This window comes from Magnolia sinica, chromosome 14, assembly GCF_029962835.1.
Source record: "Magnolia sinica isolate HGM2019 chromosome 14, MsV1, whole genome shotgun sequence".
In the NCBI taxonomy this organism is placed as follows: Eukaryota; Viridiplantae; Streptophyta; class Magnoliopsida; order Magnoliales; family Magnoliaceae; genus Magnolia; species Magnolia sinica.
Window position 1 is genome coordinate 3,397,790 of NC_080586.1, and position 21,149 is coordinate 3,418,938.

General features: G+C 39.6%; 2 protein-coding genes across 9 annotated transcripts in view; both read right to left on the reverse strand.

Moving 5' to 3' along the window:
* Nucleotides 1-2,977: 2,977 nt before the first annotated feature.
* LOC131225198 (small ribosomal subunit protein uS11z-like) lies at nt 2,978-9,703 on the reverse strand. Its single transcript, XM_058220676.1, has 6 exons — nt 9,159-9,703; nt 7,168-7,287; nt 7,041-7,086; nt 4,489-4,574; nt 4,247-4,376; nt 2,978-3,314 (listed from the first exon to the last, which is right to left on the reverse strand). Exons 1-6 carry the CDS (start codon nt 9,159-9,161, stop codon nt 3,247-3,249), a joined length of 453 nt encoding a protein of 150 aa, XP_058076659.1. The 5' UTR covers nt 9,162-9,703; the 3' UTR covers nt 2,978-3,246.
* Nucleotides 9,704-11,188: 1,485 nt separating this feature from the next.
* Nucleotides 11,189-21,149, reverse strand: part of LOC131225196 (protein GFS12) — a 32,713-nt gene continuing 22,752 nt past the window's right edge. For 3 of the 8 annotated variants that reach the window (XM_058220667.1, XM_058220674.1, XM_058220675.1), the window contains 5 exons: nt 17,750-18,060; nt 16,863-17,106; nt 16,699-16,772; nt 12,371-12,515; nt 11,189-11,823 (listed from right to left, as the gene is read on the reverse strand). In XM_058220667.1, the coding sequence (XP_058076650.1) occupies nt 11,674-11,823; nt 12,371-12,515; nt 16,699-16,772; nt 16,863-17,106; nt 17,750-18,060 (924 nt within the window). In that variant the 3' untranslated portion in view covers nt 11,189-11,673. Of the gene's footprint in view, nt 11,824-12,370; nt 12,516-16,698; nt 16,773-16,862; nt 17,107-17,749; nt 18,061-19,978; nt 20,067-20,132; nt 20,319-21,149 lie in introns of those variants that run through there. The other 5 variants (XM_058220668.1, XM_058220670.1, XM_058220671.1 and 2 more) reach the window with 5 other exon arrangements.

Genomic DNA, 21,149 nt, shown 5'->3' on the forward strand with positions numbered 1-21,149 from the left:
CATCTGTTTCCAAATAGAGAATAACTTTTGGTACTCTGAAAGTGTGATGGTTGATACACAGGTACTGAGGAATTGAACAAATGGAGTAGAAGTGACTCAAATCAAACTGTTCAAGTTGTGAACCTCAGTTTAGATGGATTGTAAATTGAAAATTATTTTCACTTTGATTACTTAACTATCAGATTAGTGGACACTCAATTGATGGTTGAAATGAAGGATATCCGATGGCCATAGTTCATCAAACAAGTGGCCACGAATAAGTGGATGGAATTGTTCAAATAGTATGGGTTCGGCGCGATGACTTACACAAGTTGGGTCCCAAATTTTGGACAGTTTAATTTGGGTCAGTACCAGGGATCGAACCCTGGATCACTACATTGTCTCTACCAGTTCATCTAACAAGCAGGAGACTCGTATGAAGCGTATATGTATACTTTCATTGGGAGATGTGGACAGTCCAACTATTCTGAGCTGTCCATTGAGCCAACCTAAACTTAGTGCAAAAATAACACTGGCATGATTATTCTAACGTCTTAATGATGGATTTGCATTCCCTAGTGACTCTGGTGCCCACCTCCATACTGTTTGGTGCTGCACCATGATGTATGTGTTTTACACACATCTGTTTTGCCAGCTCATTTTAGTGAATGAGCCCAAAAACTAGGCAGATCAACAGTGGTGATTGAACGTCCATCGTTGAAAAGTTTCTAGAGCACACTGTAATGTTTTCTCCTGTTGAATAGTTTGCCGATGAATGGAAAACACAAATATCAGCTTGATCCAAAACTTTTGTGGCCCCCAATAAGTTTTTAAAGGTGGGCTTTCAAATCACCACTGTTTCCTATGGTGTGGTCCCCTTGAGATTTGGATCTGTCTCATTTTTGGGCCACCCTAAAATGAGGTGGCAAAATGGATGGATGGTATAGATAAAATACATACATCATAGTGGGGCTCACAGCTTTTTCCAGCACTGACCAGTATGGGGGTACTGGAGGAGTCACTACCAAATACGAGTCCCTAATGGCGTTTGGATTGTAAGTTACCTAAGATAAGTTACTTATGCCTAAAGTAGCTTATCTTAGTTTCTACTTACTAAGCAGATGAGTATGTTTGGCAAACAACATCCTTATCAGTCCTCTTTTTCGTCGCTCTTGATGCCTCTCTTCAATAGCTTATGAAAAGTAAAAAATCTAAAAAAATTAACTGAAGTGATTAAGTAGCTTTAAGTAAAAAAGTTACTTATCACTAATCATAAACCAAACTTGCTTATCTGAAATAAGTTACTTATCTATTGTTTTGAGTAGAAAAAGTAACTTATTTGGTAGTATCCAAATGGGCCCTAAACTTTTTCTATCAGCAGTAGATACGTAACTTATTTGAGATAAGTTTGATTTATGATCAATTATAAGTAACTTTGTTTATTATTTAAAGTTAACTACTTGCTTCAATTTAATAAGTAGAAATCAAGATAAGCTACTTAAGGCATAAGTAACTCATCTTAAGTAACTTATGATCTAAACGCCTGCTAAATGATAGCATATGAAAAGATATTATTTATGAAAAATTAGTCCAGGGCCTATGGTAGTTTTGAAACTGATGACATTTCTGTGAATTCACTAATGGAAACTCCAACCTCATAAACTTACCTTGTTTGGGCCTGTTTTTATAGGAATATCCTAACCACTCCATCAATCAGTTAGGAGACATTCCATCAATCAGTTAGGAGAGCAGAATTTGTATAGAAGACGGCAATTTTGGAAAGATAGGATCATTGTATGGGTGCAAATGGGTCTGGACAAAGGGCACCAAGACCAGACCCCTAAAAGATTCAGGTCAGAAATTTGAACCTAGAACCAACCCCTTAAAATTCATGTCAGGTTTAGGTTAGAACCAAGTAAAAAATAGCCAACCTAGGTTAGGTTAGAGTTTTCTTGAACCCTAACATAGCCTATTTATCACACATTATTTATAAAAATTGAAATTAAAATTTTACATAAATAATATTCCAAACCATCTTATGGTTGGCAGCCAATGATTTTGATGGTAAAAATAAAATACCTAATCCTAATTCAAAGAGTGAAATCAGATTATTAAGGTAGATTTGCACCCATGGGTCAAGATTTTAGACCCAGACCAACAAGCCATCACATCAGGTTTAGACTCAGACCGACAAGCCATCACATCAGGTCTGATGATCCGACAGATTTGCATTGGGCTGTTGTTGCACTTCTCTGCATGCATTGGGACTATCCTAGGAGCACTAGGACCGGACCATTCCACGTGAAACCCAAACAAAGTACATGCATACACATTGGCTGTTCACATGGAACACATGCATACACATCACTGATTGCAACTGGAAATCACCACGCTGGACTTTTCCAGTGTGATAAGCTGGACAATGTTCCTGTTTGGAACACAGGATTAAATGGTATGGAATTGCATTAGATGGAATTCACACCATTATTGCTCAACAATTGCATGTCTGGAAATACCATGGTATTTTGATGGTCCAATCCCCCGTTTGGGATCAACTTCCTCTTGCGAAAACACTGTAGTAAGGGACTGTTTGGACACACTTCCTCAAGAGGTCCCCAGAAAAGGTCTCCATCGTTATTCTCTTGAACGTAGAATGACAAATTCCAACCAATTTCTTTTACTGGATATTTGTCAATATACACAAGTGGTTTCAATCTTCCAATGAATGAGACTTCGAGGGCTACTTTAGAAGCTCAATGTTTCCACTAACGGGAGAATGCCATTTTCTTGGAAAGCATCTTCCACCCATATACTTTCCAAGCTCCCAAACAGGCTTATGGAGATCTCCTTGTCTGATGGGACCAATCAGATCAGCAGTGCCCATTATCGAATCATTGACCTCTTGTACAGCATCCTGAACTGCAGGAAACTAGGGATTTGCTGAAGCTGAGGAACCTAGAAATTGTCAAATCAATTTATCACATGTACACAGCACATATTAGAAAACTGATCTTTGATTGGATTGTATGAAATACCCTATCCTGTGGTTTTTGGACAACTACATCCCAAACCATGTAAAAAAAGAGAGTTTACCAGAACAATAAAGGCAACTTGGGTCCGCAACTGTGAGCATAAGTAAAACAGTTGGCAAAGACAATGTTCTCAAAACTAGAGTGCCGTTTGGAAACAACTAAAGTTCTCCATCTGCCCTAAGGCGAGCACCACCAATACACTTCCATCGATGGTTAAAAATGTAGAAAAAGTGAACTACAGCCTCCTCCCTCTTCTCCCGCCCTTTCTGCGAGTGCTGTCGTGGGGGATTGGGGTTTTATCCTCTGAAACAGTGTAAAGACAAAAGATGGGTATTAGAGACAATCTTTAGCGACTTTAAGCAAGCAGCAATATTGCTTATGATAAAAGAATTGTGGCAATTTAATTATAAACAAACTATGACTGAAACGAGAAAGAATGAAACCTGGCAGTCAGGGCAATGACGTTGAAATGTTAGTTCAGTTCATCAACAGAACTCACCATTCATTAGTCAAATTCTTTTTTTTTTTTTAAATGTAGGTAAAACTTCAAGAGATTCCAATGTTCCACACTTTTACTTGATCTCTATTCTCTATTCAAAACTAAGAAGCAAGGGTCATATTCTCACAATGATGGATTCTAAGGTCAAACTGCTTACCAGACGGGCCCTGCTGTGTATATGGCCTGGATCAAAACAACAGGGCATACGTACATAGTTATCACATGGACATGATCTTGGGCCACAGCATATATACCAAGTTGTGGTTGCCTGATGAGAGGGGTTTGAATCTCACAGGGGGGAGCCACATTGGCACATTTGGGATTGGGACAAAGTGCATGTCCACAGAGGACATCCACAAAATGGCATTGTAGAAAATGCAATCTTCTGTTAGAACAAGCAACATGCATCTGCAATTTATCCAAAAATGGAACCTTACATTCACCTTTTTTACTCTAATCATGATAGGAATGATCAAGATATATGTTTTTACATAGAGGTAGCCAGAAAAATCAATCTATTAGCACAAGTAATGGACAAATGCGCAACAATAAGACTGCCAATGGCAGTTTAATCAATAAAGAGATGCATTCATTGTCATAACAGATTAATTTCTTATGCCATGAAACCTATTCAAGTTTGCATCTGCCAAATATAACAGTCTACAACGCAAATACTGAAACTACTGTAACACTGCATGAAAATAAAAAGGGTTTATAAGCACGAAAAGGACATTACCAATGCGACCAATCTTCATTCCAGACCGTGCAAGAGCTCTGAGAGCAGATTGGGCACCAGGACCTGGCGTCTTAGTCTTGTTTCCTCCAGTTGCACGTAGTTTAATGTGAAGGGCAGTAATCCCAAGCTCCTAAATTGATATGAAGGGAGCAAAAAAGAGCAGTCAATGAAGCTGATACTGTGCTTTTCCATCGGGAAGACAGCAGAGTTGCTCATATGATAAAATAAAATAAAATAAAAACCTTGCAGCGTTGTGCAACATCTTGTGCTGCAAGCATGGCTGCATAAGGTGAGGATTCATCCCTATCAGCTTTAACTTTCATCCCACCTGTATGCAAAGAAATTTGTCAGACATTACATGTCTATTATTTGGTCGAGATCAAACTGGTGTTCCTTTTTCCTCTTACTTTTAGTTTTGGTGGATAACGATATTTTATTAAAGCAAAAGAAAATCTTCATGCATACAATCCTCGAAAGGCAAAATTACAATAACAGGAAAGAAAACCAAATAAAAAAAGCAAGGGACTAATAACTTTGAAACAAGCTAAATCCATGATACAAAGATTGATACCATGATCAGGAAAGGAAACCAAAACGCTTAGCCTCCAAATCAAGTATCTAATTATAATCTGGTCACAGAGGACAGTCAGTCTCCAATGTTCGGCTGAATGTGCGCCCTAATCCAATTTTGGCGAGGTGCATCAATTCAACAATGAACAGAAACCCCTGAACAATAATAACTAGTAAACAACTCAAACTTTCCACCAGGGCTTTGGCTACACTCAAATCCAGAGCCTCTACTGGGCTGGAAAGACCTTTCGAATGTCAAACCTTCCACCGGGGCTTTGGCTTCAGCTACACTCAAATCCAGAGAGCCTCTACTGGGCTGGAAAGACCTTTCAAATGTCTATCACTTCATCAAGGATTACAACCTCAAAATGGCAACCAGAGATGCACTTTGGAGTCCCTGCCAACCCTCTGTAGCCAGCTTAGAGACTCACAACACCCAGTTCCCATCTCTACATAAATTCTTCACACAAAACAAAAACCTGATGACCGTCCTTTCAATTCTATCAAAGAGGATAAGATTTGAAGATTCTCATCTTTAAATATCCAATTTCTACCTTTCCAGATTCTTCATAAGATTGTAGAAGGAAACATGCCAAACACATGAAAAAGAGGAAACATGAACTGACCAAATGCTTTTCCCTCTCTTCTCAAACATGCACGGTTCTAAGAGCAATATTATGGTGATTTGCCATGCTATGGCACCATTTGTCCCCTCAGACAGCATTAAATACCTGTCCCCACTGCCAGCATTAAATGCAATGGAATCTTAGCTATCATAAATGGCTGACGCCCAGCATGATGTGTGTGAAATCCAATCCATCCATCACTTGCACCAGTTCAGGCTTAGGCTTGAGACAATAAATTGGGCTATACGAAACTCAAGTGGGCCGCATGAAATGGAACAGTGCGGATAGAATTCACATCATCAAAACCTCATTGGGACCCACAGAGATTGTAGATCGGGCTGATCTTTGATTCCCCCCTTCATCTAAGCTGTGCTACCCTTTCGAACGGATTAGATGCCATATAAACATAACAGTGGACACTAGGAAGGTTTCAACGGTGAGCATTCCCATTCCCCTTGTTTCTTATGGTGTGGCCTATTAGAGTTCTGGATCGGTCCAATTTTCGCTGTGGAATCAGGGCCTAATTTGAATGTAAAGTCCTAATATGATCTAGCACATGTGATTGATGGACTGGATATTTTACACACATTATGGTGGGCCCGACACAGATCTATGTCATTCAAATTACCTCCATTGCATCTATTGGCACAGAAGGAGGCATGTGTCAAAAAAAAAGGTACGAATCACCTCAAAACAAGTAGCCATAGCAGCAATCCAGTTCTAAATAACGGTTACAAAGTGTGACTCACTGGAGACAAACAGGTGCAACACACAACCATCTTGGTCGGGTGACTCTTTTGTCCCTGCTGAACCCGATACAACTTGGGAGAAATGGGAGTTGCATCAGTTAGAACCTACAACCTCCTACTTAGAAACAGATCATAATACCCCGGGCATTATTATTCAAGTTTTATTGATTTGTGGATTGAATCTTGACATCTAACCTGGATATTCTTGAATTGACCAGCAAATACGACCTATTTTGAAAATTTAGTCTTTTAAGGGATATTTTTCCTGGATGACCTAAGAAACACTAATTGCAAATTCTAACCCATAGACTCAATCATTCGCCAATTCGACCATAAAAATAATTTAATAACCTTAGATCTCAAAATCCATCTAGTCACATCATGTAGTGAGCCACTCCCCATCATGGTAATCTAACCATCGAAGCATCACATCCGTTCACACGCATGACCACCCGACAAAGTGAGCCGATCACATTGTCCCTAGACCTTGCCTGAGTTCTTACCGTTGAAATCTCTATCTAATCACCACATCTTGAGATACTTCCATCTTAGTTCTCTTAGGGTATTTTAAAGCTTACACGCTTTGAACTTCGTAAGTTCACAAATACTTGACCATTTGAGATTCCGTCCAACCTTGATTTAGTACCTTGTACATTCTCTTGACCATCGGACCACTCAATCATAGTAAATCGACTAGTCATTCAATGCAATCTAGCAATAACAAAAACCTATTGATGCAATCTAGCAATAACCAGTCATTCAATGCTGTCTAGTTGTCTGGTTCTAAAAGTTCACATAGATTTAGTAAGGTTTAAACAAAGATAATAAAAGATAAAATACATTGCATACCAGTGACACGAACCAATGTTTCTCTCCCAGACAAATCAGTCACATGCTGCAATGAAACCAAAAGTTATCACCGACTGAGATTGGGAATGAGGTGAAAAGAAGAAGAAGAAGGGGATAGCACACTCACAATGAAAGTGTCATTGAATGAGGCATAAACATGGGCAACACCAAAAACATTCTCCCCTTCTCGTACAGTCGGTCCAAGTGTGACATTTTCCTCTTTGGGTTCCCTGGTCTTTCTTCTGGACTGTAGAAAACCCCACCATGATTTTATTTTTTTTCAAAAAATATATTAAAATGAGCAGTGGAAGATGGGAAACAAAAGGTCTAAAAAGGTAATCATAGTACTCCAGGCTTCCACCAACTTTCAACTACCAGCCCATAAATGAATCCTTCAAAGTTCATTTTTGCATGGAAAGAATTATAAAAATAGGATAACTTGCACTGACATGATAATACACCATGATGATACAAAACCTCTAAAAACAAAAGAATGCATCGAAGGCACTATTGCAATTGACAAAAGAAAAGTTTCCATATTAAAAATAAAATAAATATAAATAAATAAAAAGGTGCTTGCAGAAAGTATAATTCTCAACAATCAGCCAGTACCCAATTTGTTACTTATATATAGAATTCAAAAGAACAACTCAGCAAGGGTAGAAAAGGACTCTTGTGATGAAAAGAAGAAACAATTCCTCAAGTGCCTGCTAAAAAATCTGCCTGCATCGAGTGCTTTGCAATCCCAAGTCCCAAACATCTTCTCTGATCCCAAACAAAAGACTATCAACCCAAGTTTTAAAAATAGCTTCATAACTCAGACACGGAGATGTGTCAATCACAGATATTGTGCTTGTAAGACGTAGCAATGGTGGACGGTATAAAAGATGTATCCTATATAAATACAAATCACAACAGGAGAAGTTCTATAAATACTTATTGAGATAGAACACTAGACTTCTGTAAACAGTGTAAATATTGCCATGAGCATAACAAAAATGACACCAAAGGCACTGACAACAACATAGAACAGCAATTCTATGCATGTTTAGCGTGGATAACAAAAAGCAATTTTTCTTGCATTTTTATGGAAAGTTATAATATTATTATTTTTAAATAAATAGTGGTAACATTTGTACCTATAGAAAATACCCGATTGATACTTAATCATCAAACATCCGCACAGATATAAATGACACATCAGCCACATCATCTTATTCGAAACAATGGGTATCAGTTGTGGAGCCATCTGATGAGGCAATGACTGCAACCAAAATCAATGCTTTAACCAATAGATTAAACCGATGAGAAGTTTACCAGCTACTGATGCATCATGATGTGGTGTCTTAATGCAGCCATTCCGTATGAGATTCCATGATCCAATCCAGACCATCGACTTGACCAGCCTCACCATAGACAACAGATGACCAGCACCACCAAATCCTCTGAATCAGAAGATCTTCCCATCCAATCTTAAGCGTTTTATTTATTTATTTATAACTAACCTCAGCTGTTTCTTCTTTTTTCACTTACCCATTGGACAAATCGAATGCCTAGCATCTTCTAGCATGATGGATTTTCACGGCATCATCCATCCAAGGTGGGGCCCACCAGACCAACCATCCGAACACCCGCCGTGGGCCCCATTTGTACACACGAGTTGTATCAGGTCACAACGAACCAATAATTCCTCCAAAACGATGGAGATTAAAATCGAAGTAGTGAATTCTCTTAAGCAAAAACCCATGCATTAAACACTTTGTAGACCCAAATTTCAAAGAAATTAAGACAATAAGACCGACAATTTACATAAGAATGTGCTACATATATTCACAATTAGCAATCTATGCATCTCAAAAAGGAAAAAAAAAAAAAGTAGAAAGAAATCATACACAAAAATCATAAGAAAAAGCTCGTATTATCGATCACGACCGTTTAGATTTAGCATCTTCCACAGATGTTTAAAAGATGCACGTTCCATCACCGTGCGATCGACACCAGACTGTGAATCTCTCTCGAAAAAAATATATATATATCTTCCAGTTGTAGGGATTTACACAGTTCCAACGGCATATGTCAGGAAGCGGAAAGAGAAAGCAGAAGAGAAGAATCGCTTACCATGGCTGCAGAATGGGAGAGATGAGATTGAAGGCTAGGATTTTAGAGCTCTTCTTCAAATACCAGAGAAGAGAGCTCTCGCGCGCTTCCGGTTGTGTTTATACCACCGGTTAGGGTTTTGATGGGTTCCTCACTGGTGACTGATGTACGCCACCTGCGTGCAACCCGGGTTACAGGAATCTCTTGCAACCCCAAGCTCTGTGGGGCCACCGTGATGTTCGGTTTATATCCAGTACGTCCATCCGTTTCTTCATCTCAATTTAGGACATGAATCCAACGCTGTTGGAGATCCAAAACTCAAGTGGGCCACATCAATGGCGAATGAACTCCCACCATTGAAACCTTCTTGGGTCCACAAAAGGTTTGGATCAGGTTGATCTTTGAGTTTTCCTTTGTCCTGGGGAGGTGGGTGTAACCTTATGAACGGGTTGGATGGACTATAAAAATCATGGTCGATCCCAGCCCGTTTAGGGTTTTCAAAGACAGTTTTTTCAAGTGACCCTGCAGATATGATGTTGAATGCATGGTGGGGTACACCTAATGAACAACTCGGATCTTCCACAAAATATGTGGATGGGACAGGCTCAGTTGCTAGGGCTCAGGCCAGGGTCTGACTATTTGAGACCATCACAGGTCCGGGCCAAGCCAGCATTCCGGACTTGGACAGACCTTTTTTTTTTTTAACACACGCACACACACAACCTCACACTCACGCCTTGGTGGAATTTCACCACCTATGGGTACTCGAACCCTTGACCAGGTGTTGACAGGCCTAGTCCTCTGAGAAGGAATCATGTTTGGACGTGAAAGGAACAGTCCCCTACATAAGACATGAATGTACTTCATCCTGGCAGTTCATCAGGCTGGCCCACTGCAATGGGCCTAGCCTAAAAATCAGGTTTGCCATAACTCTGTCCGCTTGCCGGGTGAGCCACACTTGAATGGTGACTGTCTCAATTTATTTCTGACCATCATATGCATGGGCCACCATGCCATATGAGGGTCCCAATTTTTTATCCAGGCCAGTTTCAATGTGACCCACCCAAGCCAACCGAAAAACAGCTTGGCTTGGATCTTGCACGTGGCGTGTTGGCAAATTTGGAGGAGAGCAGAATAACTCCGGCCCCAGTCTCACCCAAGATATTGCGGGCATTACCATGGGGCCCACCTTCATGTATGCATTCTATATCCATGCTGTCCATCCATTTTGCCCGATCATTTTAGGACATGAGCCCAAAAATGAAGCAGATCCAATTCTCAGGTGGACCATACCATAGGAAACAGTTGTGATTGACTATTAATGGGCCACATAAGTTCTGGGTCAAACTGATATTTGTTTTTTTAAAACCCCCTTCATTAAGGTTTTTTGTGACCTCGTCAAGAGGTTGGATGGACAGCATGAATATACACCCTAATCCATAGCTCAAGTGGTAGACTGAGTGGGGAACACCTCGTTTCAACACCGAGGTCTTGGTATCCATTACCTAGTGGGGGTGGCTAACAGTGATGTGTGAACTGACAGTGGGGCGTACTAACAAGCTAACAAAACAACAACAAAAAAAAAAAAAAAAAAAAACCGGGTTGGATGGCAAATAAACATTAGGGAAATATTAGGGAGGGACCTATGAAGTTCTAAATGGTAGGGCATTTAATCATCACTATTTTCTATAGTATGGGCCGCCTGAGATTTGGATCTTCTTTATTCTTTCGCTCATGCCCTAAAATGATCTGGACAAACAGATGCAGCCACTTACATACTTCATGGATGTAGAATACATACATCAAGGTGGGCCCCACAGTAAGGAGAGTGAGGCAGGGCCGCACCTAAATGCTTTTCGCATGGAGTCGGATTCTTTCTCTGGGTGCAGCCACTCCCCATCTAAACAGCTTTTCCACATCCATTGATCGGGTTATCTCTTGCTTTGGAAATCCATGATAATGGATGTTTGGGACCACCTAACCGATAGCCCAAGGCAGATGCTGCAGTTGGGCGAATAAAACGTTGTTCACACAAATAAGAATTTCAATCATGGCTCTTAAATGGATTGGCTGATAACGAAAATGGATAATAAATCCAAGAAAACCATACATCTAGGATCCACAAATTGTGTCAGTTCTGTTAGTCATCCATCAGATTTAAGCTCCACCAGATGCACAGTCTGGATCATCTGCACATGCACCCATGTGGCCCATTGCGTCAAGGACCACACATGCATGCATGCCTGCACCTCTACACACGAACATTACATTCATGGGACATCTGAGCCATGCATCAGGTGTCCCTGGCATCGAACAGGCTGCTGACTTACAGAAGCAATGGATGGATAAATCAATAAATCAATAAATAAAACCAGCAGCCCAAATCTAATGCCTTCATGTAGCCAACCTGATGAGCTTATTCCAGACTACATCCAGTGGAGCCCACCTCAAACATGCCTTTTTGACGCTTTCAAACATTTGGGAAGAAAAAACAGAGCACAGGAAAGATGAGCCAGAACACACTAAAAGAAGAAATCTAACAACAGATCTTCAGATAACCATCCTCCGTTCCAACAAGAAATAACCGTGAAAAGGGAAGAATGCCAATGCTTGATAGAACTGACAGATTTCTCATTCCACGATCGGACATGTATAGTTTCTGAGGCAAAATTCGCTGCTCTCCATCCTGGTGTGGAGGCACAGAAACAGTCGTGTTAATATAAAGGAAAGGTCTCCATTTTCATTTTCCATTTTAGAGGTTCGTTAGTGCCACACGCAAGCACAAGACAGCACTTCTACGAGCTGCCACATGCACCAACATAGCACATTGACGCAACATTGAAAGCGCCCATCAGGTGGGTCCCACTGCATTAGTACTCTGTTTCAAGAATCAGGCGTCAGATGTTAGAAACAAATGGGTGGTGTGCAAAAACTCAGCCAATTTTTTTTTAGGCTGTCCATTTGTTTCATAATCTAGCACACTTGAACAGCAAACCAGCGCAGTTGTTTAGCAAGGATGTCGATACAGTGGGCCCACCTGATGGACAGATTGGACCTCACACCCATGTGGCACGTATGATGCCATGTAAAGGAGCACCACATACATGATTGTGTTGTTAGACTGTCTTATGTGGAACATATGGTGCCATATAAAGGAGCCCCCTAACATGATCTTAGACCTTGTTGTGGGATCAAAAGTTTAAATGGGTTCAGTAAAAAATGACTAAAATCACATTTCTTACTTCATCTGCACATCTAGAAAGAGAGGAGAGACCGATCTTGTTCTTGGATACTGAAATCACATCTTGACCCCACACGGAGAAACTGGAGATGCCGTCCGAATGGCCTCTAAAAACAGTTGACGGAGATGGGCAGTTTCTGCAACACATTTACCATCATTCTATGAGTAGATATTTGAAAAGACGTTTAAGTACATATTGCTGCATCCGCAAACAGATGGGTACAACATCTATAGATGCATTATCTATGATTTTCAAAATGTAAGTCAAAAGTGAAATCATTCTACAGTTCAAAGATGTTCCCACATATTTTCCCATATGTGCAAGCCCAAGGTGTCTAAGCTCATATTTGAGTAAGAATATATACCCTGAGGGAGCTTTGCTAAACACATGCGCTTGTGTAATAAAGCTCATGTACATGGCACAATAGATCTGAGATCCAATCCATCCATCAGAAAGGCACCACTATATTGTTGCCCTAGCCCAAGAATCAGGTTATCCACTCTCAGGTGAGCTACAATTTGCATGACACATGGACGGCTATGAAAAACTTGGCTGAAGTTTTCCAACCCATCCACCTGTTTCCAATATTGTGGCCCAAATGCTGTGTGGACCAGGTTTATTTTTGGGAAGAGATGGGAGTTCTGCACTCTCATTACCGGTACCATGCCCAGATAAAGGAGGGTTGTGTCGGGTTGGCAGCTGCTGTCAAACTTATGCCATAACTTCCATCATGAATGCGAACAATATGTAGAAGATCGGACCAACCTGATGGGTGGATTGGATCTTGCACTAATGTACCCTGTTGGCACATGTGTAGCGTGTACATGAGCTTTATTGCACGTGCGGGTGTGCTTAGCAAAGCTCTACCACAAGGTATCATATAATGATCAAGAGGAAAGTTTGAGAAGTTCACTTCAGGTTTTCAGATTCTGTGAGTGGGCCCATGGTTCAGTGATCCAAACCATCAATGGGACATGCACCAAAAATCCCCGAGATGGCAAGATTCCAAGTGGTAGCCAGCAAATAGATGGTTAAGAAAGTAAGTACAGCAATGGTCAACATTCAACATTAAAAAAACAAGGCAAAATATTCGATGGCTGGGATCTTCCAATGTGGTGGAGTGCTGTATAGAGTACAAACCCTCAGCTTGAGCATTGCAGAACACAGACACATGGGTCTTTGAAGAAAGAAGACCAAGCTGTTATGTAAAAGCGGGGAAATTCTCAACTTATACTACTCTTTCAAGTTAAATGTATTGGACAAAACAGTCTGAAATCTTCCAAAGAAGTGGTGAAAAAACGAAATGGCTGTAGAAACCGAAGGTGCATCGGAACTTGACGCCATCTGTTCAACACAGCTAAGCTTATGTGTTTCTTACAAAAGATTAACATCTAGATGCATACATGTGTGAGCAGATTTATCTGTTAATAACATAACAAGGTTTATGAACTTTGTTTTATAGGTAAGCAAAAGTTGAACAAGGGTTCTGGTTGAAATCGACTTGAAACTCAGGTGGGTTCTTGATCACGATTCTTTCTTGGGCGTGAGTATTTGGAGAAGATTTCAAGAAACTCTTTAAGTTTTTCAGGTCGTAAATTGAGTTTCCTCAGGTCTTTTGAAAACTGAGTTGCCACTTGACCACAAGTTGATTCCATGAAATTTCAAGTACCCAGAGTTCCAGTATGGTTGCTGTTGTCATCATCATAGTCATCTACAGGCATCTCGAATATTTGGAGAAGATTTCAAGAAATTATGAGTTTTCAAGTAGTTAATTGAGTTTCTTCAGGTCTTTCGAAAACCAAGTTACTAGAGTTCCAGTATAGTCATCGTCATCATGGTGATCATTTTTTTTTATCAGCAGCAACAAAAATTTGGGGTCATCGCCATCATCATCATCATCATAGACTTGTCCCCAAGATTCTGAAAATTGATTTCCAAGGGTGTATCAACCCGGCCCCAAAACAATAAGATATGAGGTGTAGTTGTACATCGGTGATTTTTTTATTTTTTTTTTAAACCAAAGAAGTGCAGAAAAATATCAGAAAAGAGAAGGAAAAAATATAAAAACACAAGAATATGTCACTCATTTGCGTTTTTTTACATGTATTCAACAGCTTATTGTACTATTCTTTGAAAAGGATGTTGTTTGTCAGCCTAACCTGCTAAAAGCTGAGCTTTTTAGTCTTTAACCTCTAAATTAGCTGCTAAAGCTTATGGGAATTAGAAATTCTTTGATTGATCAACAATTTTTACTATAACGGGTTTCATTACATATTTTAACCGATAATCACAGAAACCGTCACAAAATCTGGAATTAAAATAGATTACAATCACAAAAATTGTGACTGCGGTATGAGAGCAACATGCTATTGTAATTATAAGCTTCTCCCAGTAAACAGCACCATCAAATGAGTTTTTCTCCACTTCAATCCGTTGAATCATGCTTAAATCTTGTGTTTTGATCTCCAAAATAGATCTGGATCTAGTATTAAAAAAAAAAAAAAAAGAGTTCCCAGCCTTCCCTTACATTTGAAATGAAGGAAATAAACAGAAAGTGTGCGGAAAAAGTTAAAAAAGAATATCAAAATAACGAAGGCCTCTTATAGATGTATCGGTTCTGAAGTGGCCATTTCACCCCATGTCGAGTATCAATAGCGGCCTATATGATACCAATATTCGGAGCCATGCTTATCCCAATTATTGGAGGTTGGCTTTACAAATCTTGTTTCACCAATCAATCTCCACTTTTTGTCTGGCTTTGCTTTTGGGCTCTATTATCAATAAAATTTTGCCATTCAAAAGAAAAGGAAAAAAATAAATTAAAATCAATCGTAAGGGCCTGGCCTCAAAAAGAAAACAAGCCTTTATATCCCTTTTCACAATCTTGATCCAAGTCCTTGTAGGTCTTCCTCTCATCCTCTTTTAGGCACTTCAAACATAATCAAAGTTCTTCCTAATGGGAACTGTCTTAGATCTTTGTTGCACACAAGTGAATCACCTTAATCTATTCCCCATCACTCTCTTTTATATGACACTAGACTACTTTGGATGACTTCCAATTCTAGCATTCCTAACCTTCCAAGCATCCATCTCAACATCCTCACATTTGCAATACTCAATCTCTGCTCATGATGCCTTCTAGCCAATGTTTTAAGTATCGACGATATCGGCCGATATATCCCACGATACATCTTGTATCCCACTTGTGCGATACAAAACGCACAAATAGTATGATATATCCCACATGTTTGATCCAATGAGCATTTTCGATTTTCGATCCTTTTCTTTCTTCAATAAATCATGTTAAATTAGTGTTAAATTGTTACAAATTCATGATTTTTCATGTTTTGGATTGGGAGCTTTGATTTCGAGATTTGGAGGAGATGGATCGAGTTGTGTAAAATTGAAAATAAAAATAAAAATTTCCCAATTTCTCGCAAATCGGTTGCAATCTTTGTGTCCAGACATAAAATCAAACATGTATGTAATTTGACCTAGTGATTCTTCTTTTGCTTTTGAATGTATTACTTGTGTTTCCACACGTCTTCTTACATTTATAAATTATATGAATAGCCTTTGAATATACTTGCTTCAATTTAGTTAGATAGTACATAGATTAAGACCCCATACAAAGAGAACCTATTATGTGCACTTGTTTGTTTGTAATGTTTTGATTTATAAGTGTGTATTGATGTCTTTTTTAACAATCACTGAAGTTTGATTGAAAAAATCGACCAATTTCCCAATGTTTCCCCATGTTTCGAACAACAACGATACATTACATGATACAACCGATATATCCCATGCGATAACCGATACGTATCCGTATCCCAAGGGTGCAATACGTAACGCGATACCGATATTTCGAACACCGCTTCTAGCTACTGGGCACTCTTCCCCATATGACGTAGCTAGTCAAATGGTTTTATTATAAAATTTCCCTAAGTTCCACAGGCATATATCCATCACAGAACAATCCAGAGGCACATTTCCCTGTTCAAGTACATAACATTCCACTAAAATCATTTTACCATTATTATAGCCCTGTCCCAGCTATTTGGGGTTGGGATTATGAATCTTTTTTAACCAATAATTGGAATGGGAATTCTCATGGTCCTTTTGTGAGAGTTAGATGACCGGCAACCTACCTAACATCAATTCTCCTTACTTGAGCTAAGACCTGGTGGCAAATCACTACCAGGTAGAGTTCAATAACATTCTAATACAATATCGCACAAAAATCAATAAATAAAAATAAAAATAAACAAATTATTGTGCAAAATGCATATGGACACGCAATTTTCAGCAAATATTAGTACCTTCTCAAGTCCCAAACTCTGAGAGTTTTATCGAGAGAACTGGAAACAAGCAAATGATCCTCCGGTGCAGCCAACTGGACGTGTGCACATTGAAATGATCAACAAAAATTAGAAATGAAGTTCACTTAAAAATGAACTTTTCTTCTGATATTTAGTCCATATACCTTAGTAATATAGCCATCATGTGCTCGCCAGAAAGTGATAACGTTTCCACTCCTTGCATCAAGGAGCCTGCAATGACCCGAACTTAGCCCAGCTGCAATCCAAGATGATGAAGATGCAACTCCTTCCATTAGCAGTTTCTCCGACCCACAAGAGCAAATGGCAGATACAAGAGAAGATAAACTGTATTCTACTGTATCACTCTTCCATAAGTGCAGTTTCTGATCTTGAACAATGTCAATGAATCTGTATGGTACAATAATATTTTGAGAAGTTGCACCACGTCAATTTCAAAGTTTCTCAATATCTGAACAAAAAATTTCTAGAAGCTAAAAAATGTTGAATTACAAGAGATCCACAAGAATTACACACACACATATGGCTGTTGACTGCAATGGGAAACAGATTTATCTGTGTCAACTCAAAAGGCATAGTATCCAGACAAATACTTAGTTAGATGTCAACACAGATAACAACCATTGACTAAGGGTTCAGTGCCAATGCAAAATTAATACTATGGGGATTTTGCATTCAGCCCTTTACACAGAAGCCTAATACTGAGGCATTCCTGCCCTGCTATATATTCAAGGAGATAATATTCAGGGTCGGATCTGAATGTTATTATATTGTGATTTTTGGAGCTTTGGGTCAAATGCTGCAATTACACACTGCACAGTGCATAGTTTTTGGAGAAACCACAATAATGCTCTGTCAGGAAAAGAAATTGGGGAGTACCACAATACACTCCCATTCCAAATGGCCCCTGAATAAAGTAACTCCAAGGATATCAAAAGGTACACTTGAACAGTTATAATGTACGTGCAGAAGAGTGATATATGTATGTGTATGTCTCTCTCTTCCTCTTTCTCTACAAACTATGGTAAGTTACCTGAGGGAACCATTTCCCATGCCAACAACAAGCTTATCATCAGATTCTATGTGGCGCATGCACGTGTACAAGCTTCCATTGAATGCAGAAGACAAAATTCCACTGGATAGTGTATTGGAGTTCAGCATATTGGATTGATCAGATATGACCTTTGCTGCCATTGGTAAGGAACTAGCTAGATATGAGGAATTTGTAGATGGCTCAGCATACACTGATATCAATTTCCCAGTTTGACTGTTCCATACATGAATTGTTCCATCACAAGAAGCTACCCTCCCACTTGAAGACAACACGCAAATGTCATTCACAACCTGAAAGCACATAAGCCATTTTAAAAGATATGCTGATGAAAATATAAAACCATAATAGAAGAGATTCTGATAGAAGTGTAGGTGTGTGCAAGTGTGGGCCTTTAGTTCTTGGTTTTTTAGGGTTTAGTAGTTTATTTCTTATTTTCTTATTTGCCCTCTCCTTTCTTTAGTCTCTCTTTTTTCTTAAGGGCATATATGTAATTTTACCACTCATTATAAGTAAGGGTTAGGCATCCAACTTTAAGCACTCCTTTTCTTCTCTCTCAGATTATTTTCTTCTCGGACATGGTATCATAGCAAGGAAAGCTCCCTTCTTCATCTCTCTTTCCTCTTATTTTCTTTCACATGCTACAGTGCGTGCTACAGCACCATTCTATGATGTTGTGCTACAGTACCGTGCTATAATGTTGTGCTACAGTGCTGTGGTACAGATTCTTGGAGGTTTGGTTTGAGAGTCAGTGTGGTCTATTTGGCAATGTGATTTGATTCTTTGAGGAAGGGTCTTGCGAATGCTTCAGATTTTGTGATGTGTTGCTGATTGCTGAGTTGCTACTTGTTTATTTTTTAGATCAAATTTTCGGTGCTTTTTTTTTCTGTGCCAGTTTTCTCCAAAAATTCAGGTTGCCTCAAACAAGGTTTGTTGAAATTCTAGGTTTGGATAATTCTTCTTCGAAGTTTCTTCCAATTTTTGCAGGAATTTTCTGTTAAGGAAATTTTTATTTATTTATTATTGTTATTTTATTTTATTTTTTTGCATTGGCTAGGGTTAGCTAGAATTTCCTATTAGTGGAGATTTTTTGGGTGCTTATTTCCCTAATTTCTAGCAAGGCTTTTCTTTTTCTTCTTTTGAAAGATGAATATTATTAAAAGGCAAAGCCAAAAAAAGAAAAAAGAGACGAAGCAAACAACAAAACAAGAGAGCCCCCGAAGCTCTTGACCCACCCCACAGGAAAAGGAGGAGCCCACTCCCTGATAAACTGAAAAAACTTTACAAATGACCACACTGATAGAACATTTTTTGTTATCAAAACAATGGTCATTCCTCTCTAACCAAATGACCTAGAGAGGAGCAAGAAGAGCAAGCCTCCGCACCACCCAGGCAACATTAGCCTGCTGCAAGATTCCTCTCCACACGTTCGCAGAGAAAGAGCAATGGAGCAGCAAGTGATCCACCGATTCCGCATCAGTCATCCAAAGGAGACGGACATTAGGAAGGATGAGACCTCTCTTCTGGAGGTTGTTCATTGTGGGGATGAGATTCCTGCCGACCAACCATGCGAAGGTTGCAACCTCAGATGGAGCCCCATAGGACCACACTAGACTTGTGCAACTAGGAGTCTTAAACCTCAGGGGAAGAGAGAATGTCATAGAAAGATTTCACCGTAACAGACTTGTCGTGACTCCAAACGATTGAATCCTCAGTCGTAGGGCCCACCACAAAACCCTACGCATGAGAAAGGAGAGCAATAAACTCCTCTATTTCATCCTCCCTCAAATTTCTACGAAACAAGGGAGACCACAGTCCACTAGATCCACTGACAGAGAAACAATCCGCCACCGAGATGTCTAGGGCTGGACTAAGCCTGGCCAAGGTTGGGAAGGAGGATCCAAGGGGCAAGGTTAAACACCAGGGGTCCAGCCAAAATCTAATTCTTTCCCCATTATCCACAGAGAATGTCAAGTTACCGAAAACTTGGCCAGACACCTTATCAATCTCCTTCCAAAGATTGGACGCCCCATACATGGAGGACTTTTTAGACCGCCATCCTCCCTGCTCCGCACCATAGTAGGCCAAGACAACAGATTTCCACAAACTGACCTCCTTAGAACCCAAACGGCAAGCCCACTTACCTACTAACGCCAAATTAAATTGATCAAGACGTTTAACACCTGCCCCCTCCAAGACTGGCTCACATACCTCATCCCACTTCAAAAGAGGAAATTTGCTAGTCTGAGATCCACCTTGCCAAAGAAAATTTCTTCAGAGCCACCAATCTTTAGCAAAACTGATTTAGGACAACAGAACAATGACATAAAATAAAGGGGAAGGTTAGAAAAAGAATCTTTGATCAAAGTAATTCTCCCACTCAAACAAAGAAGGTTACTTTTCCATGGGATAATTTTCTCTTCTTACTTTCCAGAACCTTGTCCCAAAGGTGCAGAGCAGGCTTACCAATACAAAGTGGAAGACCTGGGTACATGGAAGGGAGGGAACCCACACGAAAGCCAAAGGCATAGGCTAAACCATCCACCTCCTTCTGAGACATATGGATCCCAAATAATTCACTCTTAGCGCAGTTAATTTTTAAGCTAGAAACCACTTCAAACCAACAAACAGTCATAGTAAGGCAGTCTACCGCCAAATCTGAAGGCTCAGAAAAGAGAATGGTATTGTCTGCAAATTGCAACCTATTTGAGGATAGTAATCAAGTCATTAAGCCTTTTTTGAGCATTTCTTTTAGCTGTAAGATCCCCTTCTTTTCGTGGTCGAGTTTGGACATTCGTTGGATTTTTTTTAGGACATTCATTCTTCTTGTTTTGCTGGTTATAGCATTGATTTGGTATTCTCCTAATTGTTTGAGATGGTATATGGCTTCAAAACCCGCATCCGAGACTGTAGTTCCCAACTCTAGAATAGAGCGGTTAGCTGTTCATTCTGAGAAACCTGGCTTACAAATTACAACACAAACTGAAGTCTAGCAATTATCTATAGTGATCTAAAGCAGTTGAGATTTTTGTTGGAGACAAACAGAAGTTGGAATATATAGATGGTTGTATATCAAAACCCCCTAGAAATGATCTCTCATATGCTGATCGGAAATCAAATAATTTGTTGGTTATGTCCAAACTCTTAAACTCTATGGAACCAGAAGTTAGTGAAGGTCTCTTTTTTGTTATTCATTGCACGAGAGATTTGGTTGACGCCTGTGAATTATATGAAAATCAGAATAATATGGCCCGCATTCTTAATATTTACCAGGAGATTAATCATTTGTGACATGGGGAGAGATTTGTGTCTAATTATTATGCCAATGATAGGGACATCATGCGCACGCGCACGCCCCCCACCCTATGCACATACTCAAGGA